This window comes from Plecotus auritus (genome assembly GCF_963455305.1).
Source record: "Plecotus auritus genome assembly, chromosome: 1".
Classification (NCBI taxonomy): domain Eukaryota; kingdom Metazoa; phylum Chordata; class Mammalia; order Chiroptera; family Vespertilionidae; genus Plecotus; species Plecotus auritus.
The window spans coordinates 245934316-245951237 of NC_137770.1; the positions used below are offsets into that span (position 1 = coordinate 245934316).

Here is a 16922-nt window from a genome sequence, read left to right on the forward strand (position 1 = left end):
AGGAGAAAGGACACCATTGCCGGGGAGCCGTGAGAGGCCAGGTGACTGTCCTCCAGGAGGCTTCACCACCTCCGAGAGCCAGCCTGCTCGCAGCGTGCGGCGGGGACGTGGTTTGCCCTGTGAGGGGCGGTTGTCTCTGCTGCTTTGGTGGCATTTTCCCCAGGCAGCTGAGATGTAAGCGCCTCTAGAGGGACAACACGCTGCACCCAACGGGGAGCTTGAGGTTCTGGTGGCATCAGAGTAGAGGGGAGGGGAGACCGGACTCGCCTTTCCCGGGGCTGGCGGGCTGTCTTGCCATGTGCGTTCGTTCAGTGTGCGTGCGCCTCTCCTCCACCTGCACTCCCTGCGCTCACTCCACTGCGTGCCCAGCACTGTGCCCGGCGAGACAGGCCAGGGACTCGCGGACTCGCAGTTCAGCGCCTAATAACTGGTACTTGTTCCTGTTTCCTCCCTGCCCCCTCATCTCCTCCATGTTATATGTACCCAGCAAAGGCCCGTGGAGTCGCTGGTAGCGATGGAAGGCCTTTGAGTGCAGGGCGGATTGGTGGGTGTCTGCTCTGTGCACCTGGGGTCCTGTCACTATTTTTCTTACCTTGGGAGACGTCATCCGCCCGCGGTTGCAGCCTGAGTCACGCCAGAGGTGGGGGGTGGAATGGGGGGGCGGTCGCTGGCGTCGGTTGGAGGTGACCTCCTCCAAGTTCCCCCTTCGGCTAATCCGTGCCTGCCACAAGCTGACCATCTCACGCCAAAGAGCTCACAGATGGTGCAAGTGATGGACCCACGAACCAGACAGCCGTGCCTGGGTGGCCGTACAGCGGAGGTGAACACCCGCCCTGCGGCGTGTGTGGGTCTGTCTTTGTAAACGGTGGCTGGTGTCTTTAACAGTAGAAGACCTTCAGTGTGTAGTTGACCCTGAGGCAGTGGTGTGTCCCTGGCGTTTCTGAGGAGCCGTGCGTGTGTGCCCACGCTCACCCGAGGCCTCTCTCGCAGAGCTCTTCCACATCTGCCTCGCCCGAGCCAAGGAGAGGTGGCGGTGCTTCAGCGCGGGCGGCCCCGACGTGGACAGTGAAGGTACGTGGGCGCAGGCTGGCGGCGGCTCGGTCAGGGGGGCCCTGCTCCACCCAACAACGAGAGGTCCCTTCTCCAAGGGGGTGCGTGGTGCGAGCTTACAAACAGCTGCCTGGAAGAGGGCGGTGTTGTTTTTAAATCCTCACCCGAGGATACGTTTTCCTGATTTTTAGAGAGAGAGAGAGAGAGAGAGAGAGAGAGGGAGAGGGAGAGAGAGAGAGAGAGATTTTGGTTGCTTCCCATACACGCCCAACGGGGGATTGAACCCGAATCTTTTTGGGGTGTGGATAACGCTCCAACCACCCGAGCCCCAGGGCCGGGGCTGGGAAAGGGATTTTTCAGAGCAAACAAGGTAAAGAGATTCTCATAAGAAGGAAAACGCTCCCGGTCCGGAGAGGTTGGTGTCCAGACATAGACGTGCTGGCGGGCCGCGATACTCCCCGCGCTTCCCTCGTTCCCATTCCCGAGGCGGCGGCAGCCTGGAGCCCGGGCAGCACGCGAGCCGCTTGAAGACGGAGCACTGCGCGTTCGCTGGGTCACACTTAGCGTCTCCCCGCACACAGTGACGTCTGTCGGTTCCGTGGTATCTCTTTTACTGACCTCTTAGAGTTCTGCCATCTAGGTGATATTAAAATAAAAAAACAGAAACCGAGTTACTCCTGAATGTTCGTTAGAAATGGCACACGAGTGTCGCACTGCCACACCCCTGTGGATCCTGCATTATGCCAGGGCCGTGCCAGGTCAGACCGCGATTCCCAGTGCTTTCTGTGCCTGGATGAATTCGTTCCCGTCGCTTCCCCCGATTGCTGATGGAAGGTGGTGTCACATGGGGCTTATTTCAGACTCCGGAAGATACAGATGACGGTCTGGCGTTAGCCGGTGCTGTGGATATTTGCTCTACACCCTGGCAGCCGAGCTGTAACCAGGTCCCGGGACGTCTGAAGCATGTTCCCCTGTCACTCCTGTAAGACTCCGAGCCTCTGAGGTCCCGCACGCTGCCCCTGAGGGGTCGTGACTCTTGGTCTTTCTGTAGATGCCGGGTTCTCAGCAGCCGACAGAGAAGCCAGTCTGGAGCTGATTAAACTGGACATTTCTAGAACATTCCCTAACCTCTGCATTTTCCAGCAGGTAGGTGGTGGTGATTTGTTGCTTTCAAGCATATTTGTCTGAAATTCACAGATGCCCATCTGCATATGTTGTAATCAAGCTGAAAAGTGCTTGGGTTTTGGGGTGGAGGGGCCGCCAGAGAGGGATAGCAGGGGGAGGGTGGGTCTCATGTTAATACAGGCTTCTCTCCTGACCCCTCCACCTCTGGCCAGTCACCTTGGCCTCCAGACTAACCCTGCCATGCCGTCTGACTCTCTCATGCCCATGCTTCTAGCACAGGCCTCACAGCACCAGGACGCCAGGAAAGGTTTCAGTGAGAACAAGTCAGTTCAGGGACTGGCCACCTAGCATGCTGCAGGAGCTGTGGACGTTTGACACTTGGGCTCTGCAAACATGCGGGTGTCCCAGGCACTCTGACAGTGCAGAGGAGCGAGGGTCACTCCCCTGGCGGTGCAGCATGGGGAGGGTCAGGGATGAGGGTCAGGGTCCCTGGGGAGCGGCTCTTAGACTGTGCTGGACTAGGTGCGAATGACAGCCGGCCAGAGAACGGAGAGACACTCGGCAGAAGGGCTGGAATGGAAGCATCGGACGCTGACGGGCCACGGACGCCGGCTCCTCCGGGAGAGAGAACCCCGCTGAGGGCAGACAGGCAGTGCATTTCAGGCCGTGGGCCCCCCTTACTGCCTGGCTGCTCTCGGCGCTGGAGCCGGCTGACCTGTCCCTGCTCTGAGGAGAGTGCGCGGGCAGCGCTGCGGCTGCAGGGCGGCCAGGCACGCGGACCCGGTCCTGAGGGGCTGACGCCTGGGCAGCTGAGGCCCGCCTTCCCCGCACCCGGGCCCCAGACGTGCTACGCGGAGCATCGAGCTCCGTGTGCTTTGGGAGTCGCGGGGGGTTGTCTTGGTGCAGAAAGCGGGGGGGGGGGGGGGGGGGGCAGCTTAGGAGTCTCTTTGGGGAGGGATTGGGGCCAGATGGCTTTCTCCTTCCCTCTGGGCTCCCGGGGGTGTGTCTCCCTCAGTCTGTGGTTTCCGAAGTTCTAGATTTCACACACGGGCAGTATGAAAGCAACCAAGGGAGGGTGGAGAGTGGGGCACCAGCAAGGCATCCAGAACTAGTTGGGGCGTTTAAAATAGGGACCCGTCAGAGACTACACCACCTTGCCAGCGAAGCGGGGACGTTAGCGCCCCGTGAGAAGGACATAATCACGCTGGTGGGAATCTGTGGAGTTGAAAACACGCAGCTCTGAGAAGATTCAGTGCAGCACTCGTGTGCTCCGCATTTGGCCTTGGGCCACGGGGGACCTGAAGCCGATGAGGTCGCTGGTCCGCAGGTGGGCATTCGGTGCTGCCGCTGAGGCCCCTCCCCGTGCCCCTTCTCCCGCCCTCGTCCTGGATGGCGTCTTCTCCCTCACGTTGCTGTGTTCCCCTCTCTGCCCCTCTGTGTTCTGGAAGTGTCTCTTCTATTTATGCCAGAACGTGATGATTTGGGCCATGGCTGCTTTTGTAAGCGACAGGTAGTCATCTATGGAGTGACTTCCTAGTCATGCACCATGTACACCTCTTCATCTGAGCATGTTCTTTCCATTGAAAAAGAGTGGGAGGGAGAAAGAGAGAGAGAGGGAGAGAGAGAGAGAGAGAGAGAGAGAGAGAGAGAGAAACATCAGTGTGAGAGAGAGAGAGAAACATCAGTGTGAGAGAGACACATGGATTGGTTGCCTCCCGCACGCACCTTGACCAGGGCTGGGGAGCTAATCTGGGACCCTTTGGTGCATAGGCCGATGCTCTAACCTCTGAGCCACACTGGCCAGGGCCCATGTCCACTTTCCATTCCTCATGTTGACGAGGCACGTGGAAGGTGTGGACAGTAAGTGTGTGACGTGGACCGAGCCAGCCCCTTCACAGCTCAGACACGGGGACAGCAGTGTGAGGCCCCTGTTCCTTCTGTGCTCAACAGGAGAAGATAAACCGCACACCTAAGTGCTGAGAAGGAGTCACAGACGCGCATGGAGAGCTGGGAGGGTGTTCGGGTTAAAATGGAGGCTGTTAGGACTTAAGATTGGGAGGGTATTTTCTAAACCTACCGTATCAGGAAGCGTGGAAGAAACAAAGGCCGTGGTGGGCAGGGAGGGGTCAGGATGAGCGGCACGGCTGGGACTGCCCTGCCTGGTTGAACCCGGCACCTGGTTGCCCTTGAACTCGGAAGGGGATATGACAATACAGCGGGAGCCAAGTGGGGCATTTTTCTGGCACGGTGCTCAGGCTGACCCACCAGCTTTCTCCGAGCAGCTTGGTAGATGAATTGGCTGCAGACTCGCTTCTAACTGGGCTGGTAGCTCATTTGTGAAGTTACGTGATACACGCAGAGCTGCTGGCCGTGCTTGGCCACGGCTCCCCTCCGCACTCCGCAGGGGCGGGGCGGCGCCCGAGGCTGCCCCGGGCACTAACCAGACTGCATGTGTCCTTTGCTGTGTTGATCCTTTCAGGGCGGCCCGTATCATGACATGTTGCACAGTGTTTTGGGCGCTTATACTTGTTACCGACCGGATGTGGGCTATGTAAGTGAACTTTTCGATATCTTCTCATGTCTTACATTTTAAAGAGAAAGTCAGAATAACGCCAGTAGTGCCGGGACATCTTAGCTGCGGAGGACGAGGCGAATGCCCTCGTTTCTGTTGGGCGTGAAAAGTCTCACGGCAACGAGCTGCCTGCTTCTCCTAAAGGAATCGGGCAGACACAGCTGCCCTGTGGCTTCGTCACATTGTACTTCGATTTGCTTTTCGTTTTTTGCATGTGGTTTTTCAGCATTAGACGAAGAAAAGCCTTTAGCAGTAACCATTTTAAAACTGTGCTGCTGTGTATGCGGCTTAGCCGAGGCCTGTGCATGGTGCCAGGTTAGCGTGTTACGATAGACACACATCTCTACGCACGAGGCAGCTGAGTCTAGGGGCGGTGTCCCAGGTGGCAGATGCGGAGGGAGGTGTCCCACGGGGCCGTGGGGCGGGTGAGAGAGCAGACAGGCGGCTGATGTGGCCGCGCAGGGCTTCCTGGTGAGAGCAGATCCGATGGAGGCTGTCGCTCAGCTTTGGGGGAGCCCGCTCAGCTTTGGGGGAGCCCATGGGTGGGAGAGCCGTCCTGCTGTGCAGGCCGCGGTGCATTTAACCCCCTCCTTCCCGCAGGTGCAGGGCATGTCCTTCATAGCCGCAGTGCTGATCCTGAACTTGGACACTGCAGATGCCTTCATCGCGTTTTCCAATCTTTTGAATAAACCCTGTCAAATGGCGTTTTTCCGCGTGGACCATGGCCTTGTGAGTATTCCCCGTGTGCCCGGCAGGAACCGCCCAGTCAGCCGTCCTTTCAGTGGAAAAGAACACATCCCTCCTCGCCCCCCCCCCCGCCCCGAAGAAGGAGTCGGAGAAAGCAGTGTAGAAGTGGGAGGTACTTGGGGCATCGTGTTGGATTTTAAAAACACGTAGCTAATAGCCGTATGTACGACTTGCTCAAGACAGCGTTTCAGAAAGCGTTTCTGAAAATACGTTCTCCACACCAGGGAAGGGCAGCCCCTGCACAAGCATGCCCGCTTCGTGTGGCACCGTCTCCTCGTGTGGTCTGCGCACGGACGTGGCGGAGCCGAGCCGTCTTGCTGCTCCGTGACGTCAGGGCGCTCCTGCGTGGACGGAGGCAGCCGTGCATTCAGGGCGCGGCTGGCGGTGCAGGTTTCATTGACCGAGCTGAATCCGGGCCACGCATTATGCACACAGACGGCTGCGGGGGCCTCCGAGGCCCCTCACAGGCTCCCGGATGTGGGTCCTCTGCGTGGCCCGATGGGGCGGGGAGGCTCCCATTCAGGGCGCACAGCTGGGGAGGGAGGAGCCCGGTGCCCCATCCTGCCTGCTCAGCCCTGTTCTTTCTGGAGGCCACCAGCGTTTACGTTAGTGTGGCATTGACGTGCTGGTGGCTGCTGATAGTTACCACCAGTACTGCCAGACCACCGATCTGAGAGTTTAGGTCAGCCACGGATAGTCCCTCTTTACATCTTAAAGCCTCCTGAGCAGTTCTTGTTCAAGCAGTACATGCATTGAAGAAAAAGTATTTAAAAACTGACGCTAAGTGGGTGGCTGTTAGGGGAAGTGTAACTTGGCAGAATTCTTCTGGAAGAAACTTGGTATTAAGTATCAATAGCGGTAAATGGTGTTGGTGTGTAATTCTGCCTGTAAGAATCTAAGGAAGTCCAAGCGGGGACCAAGCATTAAGCACAAAGATGGTTGTCACACGAGTACTTATCATTATTTAAAAATAATTTAAAATTACATTTCGGTGTGAAAGTGGAAGACCTTTACAAATGGGGTGGAGGGGGATACAGGAGGGTCCGTTGCACTCCGGTGAGAGGCCCAGTGCAGTGGCAGTGTTTGCGCAGAATCGTGCTCTGAAGAAGCGTTTGGGGTGCAGGGATACTTTTTTCACAAGCATTTGGAGTGGAACAGCTGCCTTAATGGCTCCCTCCCACGTGTAACTGGACGGACCACAGTTCATAGAGACGATGGGGGTCTTGATGGTTCTGCTCCGATGTTTCCTCCAGCGGCACTGAGGTCCTGCTTTGAGTCAGGAAGAGCTGCTTCTGTAGAGTAAAATGATTTACATCGCAACAGCTCCTAATTTTGAAGATAAGACCCCAGTTTTCTCTTTGGCAACATATGATAAAAACTGTACTGAAGAATTTTAGCCTAATGACTAAGGAAGAACCGGAGAAGCGTAATGCTGACGAACTTCATTTGCAGCAGGGCCTCTCAGTAGCAGCGCTGTTGGCCTTGGGGCCGGACGCTGTGGTGGGGCGGTCCTGGGCGTTGAACGGCATCTCTGGCCTCTACCCGCTGAGTGCCAGCAGCACCTCCCCCTAGCTGTAACAACCAGAAACGTCCTCAGACATAGCCAGATGTCCCCGGGGGGAGAGGACCCCATGGGGAACTCTGGTTTACAGCAGTCACTCATGAAGGCGAGCAGGCAGCATCCGAAAGCCACCTGCCCACGTGCCTCCCCGTAGCACACGGAGCAGCCTGCCCGCCTCTCCGCTGGTGCCGCTCCCCATCCAGCAGCAGCTGCCGTTCCACACAGCATCCCACAGGCCCTGCGGGCAGGCGAAAGCCTGTGCTGGTGAAGGGCAGGCTGTGCCCGTTGCTCCTCCCGCGTTTCCTCCCTCATTGCTTGCCGGAGCCGGAGCGGTGCTGCCCGGGCCTGGCATCTCTGTCGCCTTCCCTGGCGGTGCTGGGAGCATGGTGTGCATGTGTCAGACCATTCAGCCACGAATTCCTTCTGGTTCTAGAGGAGTGAGCACTAACTCGTCTAGACAGACACGGTCAGGTCCCGGCCACACTCATGTGCCTGTTTCTCCTCTGCACATTGGAGGAGGAATAAGGTGTAGCTCGTGGTGTTATGTGAAGATGCGTGGAGTGCTCTCAGGCAAACTCGAGATCTTGGTTCAGTTCCCGACGCCACAGCAAAGCGGCCTCTCCGCGAAGCAGGCCTGGGTTTCTGCTTTCCGTGCACGCACAGTTCACACTGCTCTGCAGTCGGTTCTGTGCAGAGCGCCGTGTCGGAGACAGTAGGCACACCTTCTTTAAAGGCTGCGTTAGTGCCGAAAGTCGCTCGCCAGCTTCGGAGCCCATTGGGTAGATTTGCTGGACGCAGGGGACGCAACAGTGCCTGTGGCGCGGTGGGACGGGCGCGGTGGGACGGGCGCGGTGGGACGGGCGCGGTGAGGTGGGCCCGGTGGGACGGGCGCGGTGGGACGGGATGCACTGATAGAATGGCCTGTGTGCTCCTCGCCTTCACCATCAGAACGTGTCCCTGGCAGTTAACACGAGGCGGTGACTGTTGGGTTCTAATGGTGTAAGCATGTTGGCTTGTTTGTAGGTTGGAAGTGTGTGCTGATAATTAGCTTACTGGTGTATTTCACATTATCTCCCCAGATGTTGACTTATTTTGCTGCATTTGAGGTATTCTTTGAAGAAAATTTGCCGAAATTATTTACTCATTTCAAGAAAAACAGCTTAACTCCAGACATCTACCTAATTGATTGGTGAGTCTGCATTTTCTTTTTCACCCCTCCCGCCCCATGGTCCACTGTCCTCACGGCCAGCTCCCCTGAGGCTCAGCTGCCCACGCCGCTGCCTGTTCCCCAGCTCCAGCCCGCAGGCATCCGCTGGCACCATCGCTCTTTCTTGTTTCTGTCTGTGACCCCACCCGGCCCCTCGGAGCTCCTTCAGGGAGAAGTGGTGTCTTGGACCCGTTTGCTTTCACAGCGCCACTTACCCGTCATCAAGCGCGACGCCGCTGAGCGCCAGGTCTGGCTGTGCCGGGCTCTGCTGGGACCAGACAGCGGTGCTGAGCAGGGCAGGTGGGGCCTGTCAGCCTTGCCTAGAGGGACACATGCCGGTGGATGGCTGTGTCTCTGAAGCGGGGGGAGGACAGCGATCCTGGACCCGGGCGTAAGGGTCAGAGTGCACAGGGGCAGCAAACATGAGCCCCAGCCGAGGCCTGAGAGGAGCCTGGTGGTCCAGGACTAGCAGGGCTCCGGAGGTGCCTGGCGACGCTGGGGCCTAGGGAAGGGGGAGGGTGGCAGGGGAGAGGTCAGGAAGCCAGGTCCCAGTGTGTGTGGGAGCCACGTGGAGGCACTTGGGCAGCATTGCAGGGGCCAAGGGAGTGTGGAAGGCTTTGGATTGGGGCGAAGACGAAGGTGGGTTATCTCCAGAAGTGAGCGTTAGGTTACGTGGGAGATAGGGAAGCCTGGAGGCAGAGGCAGATGAAGGGAAAAGACCAGGCTTGAGCCGAGGCTGCGAAGTGGGTGGGGAGTGGGGAGTGGGGAGGGGAAGCGGCGGTGCCCGAGTGTTTTGCGGGAATGCAAGAGATGGCCAAGAACTGTCGCCTGCTGCCCCGGCCCAGCGGTGAGGGGCTCGCAGTGCCACCAGCTGAGGTCAGAAGCACCGAGGGCCGGGCAGGTTTGCTTCACAGATGAGAAATGGAGGCTCAGCGCCCCCGGGTCCTGCTGCATTTTCTGTGAGGGAAGTCCACTGAAGGGTCTGTCCAGGTTCTCTTGACTTCTGGCCACCCGCTGCTGCCAGCTGCTCTGACCAGGCCTGCTCTCAGTGGCGCCTGGGACCTGCGTCCCCGACAACGCGCCTCCCCGCACCGCGGCTGGCCTCCTCTGGACAGACCTCCGCTGGTTCCCTGTCCTGGAGAGTGAAGCCCGGCCGCCCGCCCGCACCAGCCCGGTCTCGGCTTCTCCGCGTGCTCTCCCCTTTGCTGCCTGCGGCTTCTGCCTGGGGCTTCCTGGCTCTTCCTGGGGTTTGCCAGGTCTGCTCCTGCCTCGGAGCTCGGGAACCTGGATGCTTTCCAGACCCTCCTCTTGGCTCCTGGCTTCCTCTTTCGGGCTTTATGCAAACATCACTTGTCAGCGATGCGTTCTTCCCTGACCATCCTGTTAACAGGTGTGTGTATGTGCACGCTCTCACACACATACACATCGGACTGGCCGTCCCTGCCTCCCCGCTGCTTGCAGTCAAACCCACCCAGCCTCCAGCGGGGCGGGGACGGTGTTTGCTCCATGCCACGTGCACGCTCACCACCGAAGCACAGTGACTGGCAGGAGCCGTCTTCAGCCAGCCTGGCAGCGGGAGGGCTCAGAGCTCAGGCGTTAGCTCGCGGACAACGGCACCGCCTGGGTGAGGACGAAGGAGGACGCAGGCTCTGCCCACGGCTTTCTCGATCGTTCGCTGTTGGCTTCGTTCTGTGAAGTTCAGAATGTCTAAGCCGTTAATGGAGGCCACGCCACACGCATCTGAACTCAGGAATGTTCTGTCGAAGAAATTTCTTCTGTTGTCACTCTCGCCCTCTTCCTATCGCTACTCTATGTTCTGATCACTTTTCACTCAGACTGCCTTCAAGACATGAGGGCTTGGTCTCCGTGAGGGGACGGGCAGGAAGAGGCGGGACTGTGGGTTGGGTCAGTTCTGTTTCATTTTCGGAAAAACAAGCACGTGCTCCGGGGGGAGTTGGGAACGCTCCCCAGATAGACGGGAAACGGCCGCCGGGCCCTCTCAGCGGCCTTCGGTACGCAGGCTGAGGCCCAGCCCGCCGAGCCGCCTGGCCAGGCGTGGTGATCACGGTTCTTTAAGGGAAGGCATACTCGTATTTCATTTCTTCACTGGGGTTGGCATCGCTAAGATCAGAATTTGTGATCTGCGGTCAAATTTATTTGGAAAAAGTTCCTTTGTTCCTTTGCTGACCCCTACTGGGAGGAAAGCATACAGTCCTCTTCACATGCATGTGGACACGGAAAGGTGCGTTTCTGTGTGCTGTCCTCACCCCTCACCAGACTCTGCTCTCTCTGCCTTAGTAACCTCATGTCCAGCGCCTGCCAGCAGAGTAGCTCACAGTAGTGCTGGGTAAATACTGGTTACATGTGGAAGTAACAGTAGCCGTGATGAGATTGTACCGTGTTTGAGATTGCGTGTGCAAGCCGGTCCTGCTGTGTCCTACCATTTTCACACCGGCCTTCGGAATGAGCCCCGGCCTCGTGCCCCGCACCCCGGCGCCATGTTTGTGTCTAAGGACGGCAGTCAGACTGGGGAGCCTGGAACGGAGCTCGGCCGATCCAGGGTTCCTTCTCTGCCAGCCTCCCTGAAGCGCGCGCTCCTCCGCAGGATCTTCACCTTGTACAGTAAGTCTCTGCCCCTCGACCTGGCCTGCCGCATCTGGGACGTGTTCTGCCGCGACGGGGAGGAGTTCCTGTTCCGCACGGCCCTGGGCATCCTGAGGCTGTTCGAGGACATCCTGACCCGGATGGACTTCATCCACGTCGCCCAGTTCCTCACCAGGCTGCCCGAGGACCTGCCCGCAGACGAGGTTTTTGCCTCCATAGCTGCAGTTCAGATGCAAAGTCGCAACAAGAAGTGGGCTCAGGTAAGCGGGTCTTCGGGTCCTGTCTTCCTTGGAGCCCCACGTGCAGAGCCTCTGAGGAAGCAGCCCTCTGGCGGTGGCCCCTGCGCTGGAGACCTGGCTCTGAGGCTCGGCTCGGCTCTGCCCAGGGGCCTGTCAGGTGCAGGGGCTGTGGCACCTCAGCCTCCACCCTTTCTGCAGGGCCCTGGGAGGCCAGAACTGGTTGGTCAGCACGGGGCGCCCTGCATGGTAGACGGCATTTGTAACCCCCCCCCCCCCCGCCCCGCTTTAAAAATGCCTGCGGCAGAAGCCAAGGGAACTAGCACTCACCTGCCCCTCCTCCCGGGGAGGTGTTCTCGGGACGAGGTCCTGCCCCCGCGTCCCTGGGTTGTGTTACTACCTTCCCTTTCCCACACGTGCAGTCACGGCTGCTGATCTTCCTTCCAAGTCCCAGGGGCTTCCCTGTGGCCACCCCCAACCCCCCCCACACACACAGAGCCCACACACACCCACACACACACACAATCCCCACACACCCATACACACATCCATACACACACACATCCCACACATACACATAGCCTCCACACACCCATACACACACATACAATACCCACACACCCATACACACACACACACACAATACCCACACACCCATACACACACACACAACCCCACACACACCCATACACACCCATACACACACACACAATACCCACGCACCCATACACATCCATACACACACACAATACCCACACGCCCATACACACATCCATACACACACACAACCCCACACATACAACCATACACACATCCCACACATACACACAGCCTCCACACACCCATACACACACATACAATACCCACACACCCATACACACACACACACAATACCCACACACCCATACACATCCATACACACACACAATCCCCACACACCCATACACACATCCATACACACACACAACCCACACATACAACCATACACACACCTCATACATACACACAGCCTCCACACACCCATACACACACACAAAGAACCACACACACACTCATATAAACACACAACCCCACACACACCCATACACACAACTCCACACACACCCATACACACACAACCCCACACACACCCCATACATACACACAGCCTCCACACACCCATACACACACACACAACCCTCCACATATATACACAACCCCTACACACCCATACATACACACACAACCCCCCACACACCCATACACCCCCCATACACACACAATCCCCTCCACACACACCCATACACAAACACAACCCACACACACCTACCCACAGCTAATCATATCCTACACACAGCTACACACACTCCCCCCCCACATACACACACACACACACACAAAGAGGGAAGGATTAAACCCAGATCTGACGTTTTGCTTCCTATACTTTAGGAACTAAGTAAAAATTACTGGTTAAAACGAGGTCAGAGTTTATTGGACACCACGGTGGGCTAGTGATGGGTTAGCCTGCTGGGGGTGGGGTGAGCACATGGGGTTCCATACAGCCGGCCCGGGGGGATTGTGGTTCGGGCACGGTGCTGCGGGCTGTGCTGAGGGAAGACCTGGAGAGCTTTACAAACAAGTGCATATTGATGTTTGGGTGGCCTTGCTGCTTGCTCAGAGGTGGGGCGGCGTGTATCCGCCATTAGTCCTCTGGGCCCCCGCTTGAGACCTCAGTATTCCTGCTTTCCCTGTGGCTGTAAGTAAAATGGCAGGTGCCTGGCCTCTGGTGGGTCAGCTCCCTGACCCCTGGGTTTAGAAGTCAGACGGCTGTGGGTTTGAGCCCGTGAGCGGTTGGGGAGTAAGTCACATCTGTGGGCGCCGTCGCTCAGATGCCTCACGATGGATGGGGGTTGCCTTCCTGCGCTGCTTGTGCGGAGTAAACAGCTGTGAGCGCGTGCCTGTGGCCTGAGGGCTCTGCTTGGCATAGAGGGGTTCAGGGACTACAGCTGTTGTCATTGTCACCGCACAGCGCACAGCGGGATGTGATATTTACAAAGTAAAGGTGTTAACTGAGAGCTGAGAGCACAGAGGGAGCCCCGCCCCTTGGGAAGGTCAGGAAGGGGGGGGGGAGGGGGGCGGGGGAGGGAGCCCTGCAGCCCTGTCTGTGGCTGGTGGGACCGGGGGAGGGCATGGTGCAGAGATGGCCTGGCGGGTCTCCACGGCAGAGAGGCGCGGGCTGGGGGCGGGGGGGGCAGGTGTGGAGCAGCGGGGGAGGCGGTCAGCGGGCAGCCCCGGGACCTGTGGTCAGTGTCTGCCTGTGATTGCAGGTGCTGACGGCGCTGCAGAGGGACAGCCGGGAGATGGAGAAAGGAAGCCCGTCGCTCAGACACTGAGGTGGCAGGGGGACTCGCGCGGCACCGGAGCAGAGCTGCCGTCGCACCGTGCTGGTTGGGGCGGACACTGGCAGCCGGGAGCAGGGCCTGTTTTCCTGCTTGGTTCCTGGTACTGCAGTTGGCCTTAAAACAAACCAAACTTTTAAAGGGTTAAACCAAGGCTTAGCCTTAAGCAGCTCAGTGGAATGATGACCTGGTATTGACATGGCAACCACGGCACCCTGCACGGTTTAAAAACAGGGCGGTGGCTCTCCTGTTCCAGCAAACGTGATTAAATTGCGCTGCTTCTCTGTCACTACCGCCAGGGCGTAGTCTTTCTTAGCCGAGGTGCGTGAGGAGGTGTTTGGGGGGCCTCAGAGGTGTTGCTGGACGTGGTCACCTCTTTTGATAAGAAAGGGATTGCTGATTGAGCACTGAGGTCATCGCTCCGGGAAAGGCCCCGTGTTTAAAGCCCACTACCAAAGATGCATCAAGGCACACGAGCTCTCGTGGACGCCCTGGGACTCGCCTGCCCTCGGGGTGACGTCTTACCATGTTGCCTTGACGGTCACAGCGCGAGGGCTGACACGCACGTGTGGGCCCAGCAGGAGCCCTGCGCTCCCAGAGGCTGCTCCGGCCTGTCGGGCAACGGCGGGCAGTGGGAGCAGGAGGAGCTCTGCACCCCGAAGGCCCCAGAGACAACCCTGAAGCCAATGGGAACAGCGGGGACCCAGGCTCCCTCTAAGCCACGGTGTTAGACTGCCCTGCTCATCCGTGTGCGGGTGCGGACAGCACAGTGAGTGTGAGTATGTGTGAGTGTGTGTGTGTGTGTGAGTGAGTGTGAGTATGTGTGAGTGTGTGTGTGTGTGAGTGAGTGTGAGTGTGTGTGTGTGTGTGAATGTGTGTGTGTGAGTGTGTATGAATATGAGTGTGTGTGTGTGTCTGAGTGTGTGTGTGTGTGTGAATGTGAGTGTGTGTGTATGAGTGTGTGTGTGTGTGTGTGTGAATGTGTGTGTGTATGTGAGTGTGTGTGTGAGTGTGTGTGTGTGTGTGTGTGTGAGTGTGTGTGAGAGTGTGTGTGTGTGAATGAGTGTGTGTGTGTGTGTATGAATGTGTGTGTGTGAATGTGTGTGAGTGTATGTGTGTGAGTGTGTGTGTGTGTGTGTGTGTGTGAATGAGTGTGTGTGTGTGTGAGTGTGTATGAATGTGTGTGTGTGAATGTGTGTGTATGTGTGTGAGTGTGTGTGTGTGTGAGTGTGTGTGTGAATGTGTGTGTGTGAATGTGAGTGTGTGAATGTGTTTGAGTGTATGTGTGTGAGTGTGTGTGTGAATGAGTGTGTGTGTGTGAATGTGAGTGTGTGAATGTGTGTGAGTGTATGTGTGTGAGTGTGTGGGGGGGGGGGCCTGCTCCCTTGCTCTGACAGAATGCTCCTCCGTCCTTCGTCACCTGGACAGCAGCGTCAGCCCTGAGTGCCTGTGTTTCCTCCCCGCACATCTGGCCTGAAGATGGACTCTCATGAGGACCGAGAAGCGAGCCACACGTATGCAGTGGCCCCGAGAGTCCTGTCATGTTTTCAGTGTCCTTCCTGTCAACCTTTCCATTCTAGCTCGTTTCCCCAAGTTCATTAGCACCTTTTTTGTTCAAGGTTTTCCTTGATGAATTTTAAGAACTTTGTATTAAGGACTTTGGTTATCCGACTTCAAATAAATGAATAGTTTTTGCACAGAGTAGTCCAAAGGACCGGCACCTCTCTATGGAAACAGGTTCCCGCGGGATCATCCGTTGGCGTGTTGACCTCTGGGCGTGTGGGCGACCCGGCTGCAGGGCACCGGCACCTGCGCGGTGCGCGCTGGGCTCTGGCCTTTCTCGGCTGGACCGCCCAGCCCAGGGAGCATCCCTGCTGGTCCTGGGTCTGACGTTGGGAGAGCCCTCCGCTTCCAGTGTGTAGCTAGGAGCCCTGGGGGAGGGTCAAGCTGGCCGTGCATTGCTTGATAGGTTTTCTGTCTGCCATGTCCACTGCTGACGCCTGCAGTGCACTAGTGGGCTGCGAGCCGGGGCCGCCCTCGTGCCTCCGTCCTGGCTCCGCTCTGTGCGGCCTTTCCCTGGAATTGCCTTGTTCCCGGTCTCCCACGCATTCCCCATGGAGGCTGCTGAGCAGCACGGGAACCGCTTTCTGCCTCGGCCTTTAAGTGCCGACTCGCCGACCTCTGGGGGGAGATCTTCCCTGCGTTCTGGGTCTCTGCGCCTTCCAGACAGGGCAGCTGGTCCTGACACCCCGATGCTGAATGTAGCCGGCTGAGCCGCGCGCGCAGGTGCACCGTTTCCTTCCATGGCGCGCTTCCTGTTCCTGAGACCTGCATCTTTTACCGCCCAGAGGATGCTCCTTCAGTCGTGACAGGAAGTGGGGCCTCAGAGTGCATCTGTGCATTCAGACCCAGCCCTGAACGGGTTTGGTCGGCTTGAGACCTCTTTGGATAGCATTTTGCATTAAGTTTTTGGGTTGTTTTAATCCTCACCTGAGGATATTTTTTCCATTGATGTCTAGAAAGAGTGGAAGGGGGAGAGAGAGAGAGAGAGAGAGAGAAGCACCCACGTGAGACACATTGATTGATTGATTGCCCCACCGCCCCAGGTGCCCGACAGGGGCTGGGGAACCTGCAACCGAGGTACATGCCCTTGACCGAGAATCGAACCTGCAACCCTTCAGTCCACAGGCCAACGCTCTAACCACTGAGCGCCCCAGCCAGGGCTGCATTACATTTTTAAACAAGATTCCATGTCATCGGAATACTTACAAGTCTCTAGTTCAGAAGAGGTTTTTGTGACCTGCTCAGGGACCCCATGAGGTCTGGCTGGCTGGCTCTGTCCCCTTCAGAAGCCAGGAAGTCCTCATCCACGCCAGAGCACGTGGCTCCTTCCACAGAGGGCTGCTCCGCTTGACTGTCCACTAAGAAACCGGAACAAACCTGGAGGCCCAGCCTCGGAGCCCGCCCCTCCGGCTCCCGGCCTGGACTCCGCTAGAGACAGGTTTCCCTGTAGAAGAGCCTTCTTAACTACTCAGTGTGACTATTGTCAATAGTTCGCTGATCGAAAACGTCTGCTAACACTTGCTACAGACCCTGTTTTAATTGCTTGTACAGTTACCTTTTAATCTTATGTAGTAAAGTGTATCAAATTAGGACTTTTTGAATTGTAAATATATGGTTTTATTAAATAAAAGTCATGTAAAATTGTTACTTGCATTCCCTGTAGTCTGGTTTAAAATGGAAGTTCTCACCGTAAAGTATGGCAAATATTTGACTTGGAGCGTTATACTATTCCAGTATTTTAAATACCACTTAATAGGATCGCTGAGATCAAAAGGATGGTACAGTTGGGGTAATTTGGTTAAGGGGTTCGAGAGTTTAGTGCGCCCCTTCCAAGCTGAAAGGGAGCCATGGACTGGCTGCCCCCTCAAACTTGACTCTG

General features: G+C 57.3%; 1 protein-coding gene across 8 annotated transcripts in view; it reads left to right on the forward strand.

Annotated features, from left to right (window-relative positions):
- The window catches only part of TBC1D14 (TBC1 domain family member 14), a 79855-nt gene extending 63159 nt beyond the window's left edge, over nt 1-16696 (forward strand). For 7 of the 8 annotated variants that reach the window (XM_080648385.1, XM_080648391.1, XM_080648386.1 and 4 more), the window contains 7 exons: nt 991-1071; nt 2102-2196; nt 4655-4726; nt 5348-5476; nt 8135-8244; nt 10868-11126; nt 13409-16696. In XM_080648385.1, the coding sequence (XP_080504511.1) occupies nt 991-1071; nt 2102-2196; nt 4655-4726; nt 5348-5476; nt 8135-8244; nt 10868-11126; nt 13409-13474 (812 nt within the window). In that variant the 3' untranslated portion in view covers nt 13475-16696. The remainder of the gene's footprint in view (nt 1-990; nt 1072-2101; nt 2197-4654; nt 4727-5347; nt 5477-8134; nt 8245-10867; nt 11127-13408) is intronic. The other variant, XR_013959448.1, reaches the window with a different exon arrangement.
- Nucleotides 16697-16922: the final 226 nt, after the last annotated feature.